Source organism: Aptenodytes forsteri, unplaced genomic scaffold (genome assembly GCF_000699145.1).
Source record: "Aptenodytes forsteri isolate BGI_AS27 unplaced genomic scaffold, ASM69914v1 Scaffold217, whole genome shotgun sequence".
In the NCBI taxonomy this organism is placed as follows: Eukaryota; Metazoa; Chordata; class Aves; order Sphenisciformes; family Spheniscidae; genus Aptenodytes; species Aptenodytes forsteri.
Genome location: NW_008796222.1, coordinates 8574176 through 8577059, shown reverse-complemented (window position 1 = coordinate 8577059; position 2884 = coordinate 8574176). Strand labels below are relative to the sequence as shown.

The 2884-nt window shown below is 40.1% G+C and overlaps 1 protein-coding gene across 1 annotated transcript in view; it reads right to left on the bottom strand.

Moving 5' to 3' along the window:
* SESN1 (sestrin 1) overlaps nucleotides 1-2878 on the bottom strand; it is an 88697-nt gene extending 85819 nt beyond the window's left edge. The window contains exon 1 of the mRNA XM_009289167.2: nucleotides 2710-2878. Coding sequence (XP_009287442.1) covers nucleotides 2710-2778 — 69 coding nt within the window. The 5' untranslated portion in view covers nucleotides 2779-2878. The remainder of the gene's footprint in view (nucleotides 1-2709) is intronic.
* Between the last annotated feature and the right edge of the window lie 6 nt (nucleotides 2879-2884).

Sequence of the window (2884 nt, the reverse complement as noted above, 5' to 3'; positions counted from 1 at the left end):
CATTCTACCAGCCTGCTTCAGACACAAAGCTGCAAAAACACCAGCAGCATAGTTGCTCATGCCTAAATATCTGTTGATTACCCCAGCAGGCAAGAGGGCACTAGCCTCAGAAAGAAATAGCTATCAGACCACATGGAAAATTCAAATCTTTGATTTCCTCACTGACCTATCCTGGATGCAGGGCAGAAAGATGAAGAAAGCACATTTTACAATTCTGCATTTCATGGGGGAGGGGAAAAAAAAAAAAAAAAATCAGTCCAGGCTCAGAGTACTAGTCTGAGTTGGACCATCCCACAGGAGAGAGAAGGAGGGCAGCACCAGTTCCCAGGAGAACCTTTGGGTTCAAAGTTGCCTCTTCCTGCCCTGGGCTCTGTGTCCTTTAACAACTTGGCAGAGAATAAGGGTTAGACAGAATAATTGTACATATTGCTGTGGACTTAAAGAAAGATAGTTTCATATCCCAAAACAGGGAGATAAAGTAATACAAGTGAGTCTTTTAAGTGCTGATACTGTTCTGAATAGGATTTCACATTTTTATAATGTTACTAAGCTACTCGCGTTTAGAATCATTGCTGAAAGCTATGAGTTCTATAGGATAATTATATTTAATGTAATAGTTTGCTTTATCTGCCATCTTCATTGCAGAGATTTGAATAAAATTCCTCTTGGCCATGAAATCAACAGAAAACCATTTCACGCCTGACAATAGTCGGCAGCATCCAAAATGGAATACTTGGATTAGATTATTTCTTCCACAAATGTGGATCCAAATATTACAACGAAAATTGTCATTTATGAGTACAGTCATAAGAACTAAGACTAAAGTTACAGAAAGAGCTTTTAAAGATTTTTTTACAGTAATGTAGTATTTGATTTTATTTTGCTTAACTTCTTGTTAAACCTTTACTGCAGCTTGTGTGTATACAATTGGTTTCATATCTATGATGTCTTTCACATCTATTTTTATTAATCAAGTCAGCTGTGACCATGGGATTTGAACTTGCCCTTGCTGTATCAAGATGGACTTATTTTCTGCTGGAACTTTTTGGCCTATTTAAAAAAAGCTAGTAACAAAGTTTCTAAACAAGACTAATAGTTGAACATGCCTGTAACGTCATATATAAAAACCTAAAAGGGAGTCATCAAATCATGTAGTCTGACCTCCTCCAAGACTTAGCTGAAAGATCACCGCCTGTTTGGCCTTTGAGTAGACTCTGATAACTTGTGCCTGATAAAAGCAAGTCTTCCCTTAGCAGTCTGTTCCAGTGACTCATCATTCTCACTGGTAATGGGCCCACTTCTCATTTGAATCTTTAACAGGGAAGATACTGATGCAAAGGTGAATATTCAGGTTGAAAACTTAATCTGAGAAGTTGTGGTTGGGTTTTTTTTTGTTTGTTTGTTTCATTGGTTTGGGTTTTTAAAGAAAAGCAGCGTAGCTGTCAAGCCTTTCACATAGACCATATGTTGTATTTATAGCTTCTACTGGCAAAATCTGCTTTGAGAAAAATGCCCCATACAGCCCAAACTATATAAAATAAATTAAATTATACTGTATTTATCACATTGCACACTATTGAGAAGTTAGACAGAATAAACAGAGCCTCTCTCAGCTTCAGTATTCCAAACCCAGAATTTCTCTGAACCACTTCAAAGTAGGACAGAGCAAAAATGAATCTATATACGAGTTCCTTTAAAATATGTGTATTTTTATGTATATTATAATGTTTTATATTTAATACATATGTGTGTATTGTATATATTATAGTGTGTATATATAATGTTTACATATATATTATTATTTTTTCCCCTAGGTTCCCCTATATTAAACCTGTTAATGTTCAGGGAGAAAAAGCACAATAGCAGGAATCAGGCAGCTAACTCCAAGCACAGCTCTATGTATTCACTTGTGATTAAAAGAAATACCTGAATTTCCTTTTCCTACTCTGCAGCAAGTAGTATTTTTAGCCGTGGTGCTAAAGCCCTGCATCAGAATTTCAAGACCTGCGCAAAAACTGTAGGTGAGCAAGAAAATTGCAATGCGAGTAACTATAATTAGACTGCAACAGTGGAAGAGTACAAAGTAACATTTATTTTTGTTAGCATAAAAGGTCAGTAAATGTAATCGTTTATTGGCTAGACCACCTATGAGCTATAAAAAATACTTTGGATCTTACCGATGCCAGTGGAGAAACTATTTACCAATTAACAACAAAAAGGGAATTTTGACAGGCTGTGCTTTAATAGTCTTGAAGCTCATGCAGCTTTTAAAAGCTCAAAAACTTCCCATACCGATTTATATTTTTAATTGGCAGCCCTGACTGTTTATACCCAAATCTTTCCTGCTTTTGTATTAAAGCAAACTGGTAATACCACAGTACTGGTCATACAGACCAAAACTAGAGCATTAAAGTTGCCACTTTAGCACTTCCTTCGGGATGCCCCAACGATCAGCTACTTTCCAGCCATTCATCACTAAATCCTCTCCCCGGATCGCGCTCAAAAACTTGACGTTTTCCCTGCCTTTTAATAACGCTTTTCCAAATGTTTCTTCGCGAAAAGGTGGGAACATTTAGTATGTATTACTGCACGAATAAATCTGGCCGGCCGGGGTCAGATGCCCACCCCGTTCCACAGGTTAAAGTCGAGGGTACCCTGCGTGGGACGGGGCCGGGAGAGCCCCGCGGGGCTGGGGTCTGCCGTGCTTACCTGCACCTCGCTGAGGATCGCCTCGCTCTTCTCCCTCACGTCGGGGAAGGGGCAGCGCTTGGAGAGCATGAGCAGGCGGGCCAGCACCTCGCTCAGCCCGTCGCGGGCGGCGGGAACCAGGAGCCCATCGGCGGCCCGGGTAGGCGGCTCCGCTGCCACGGGAGCGATGGTCTCG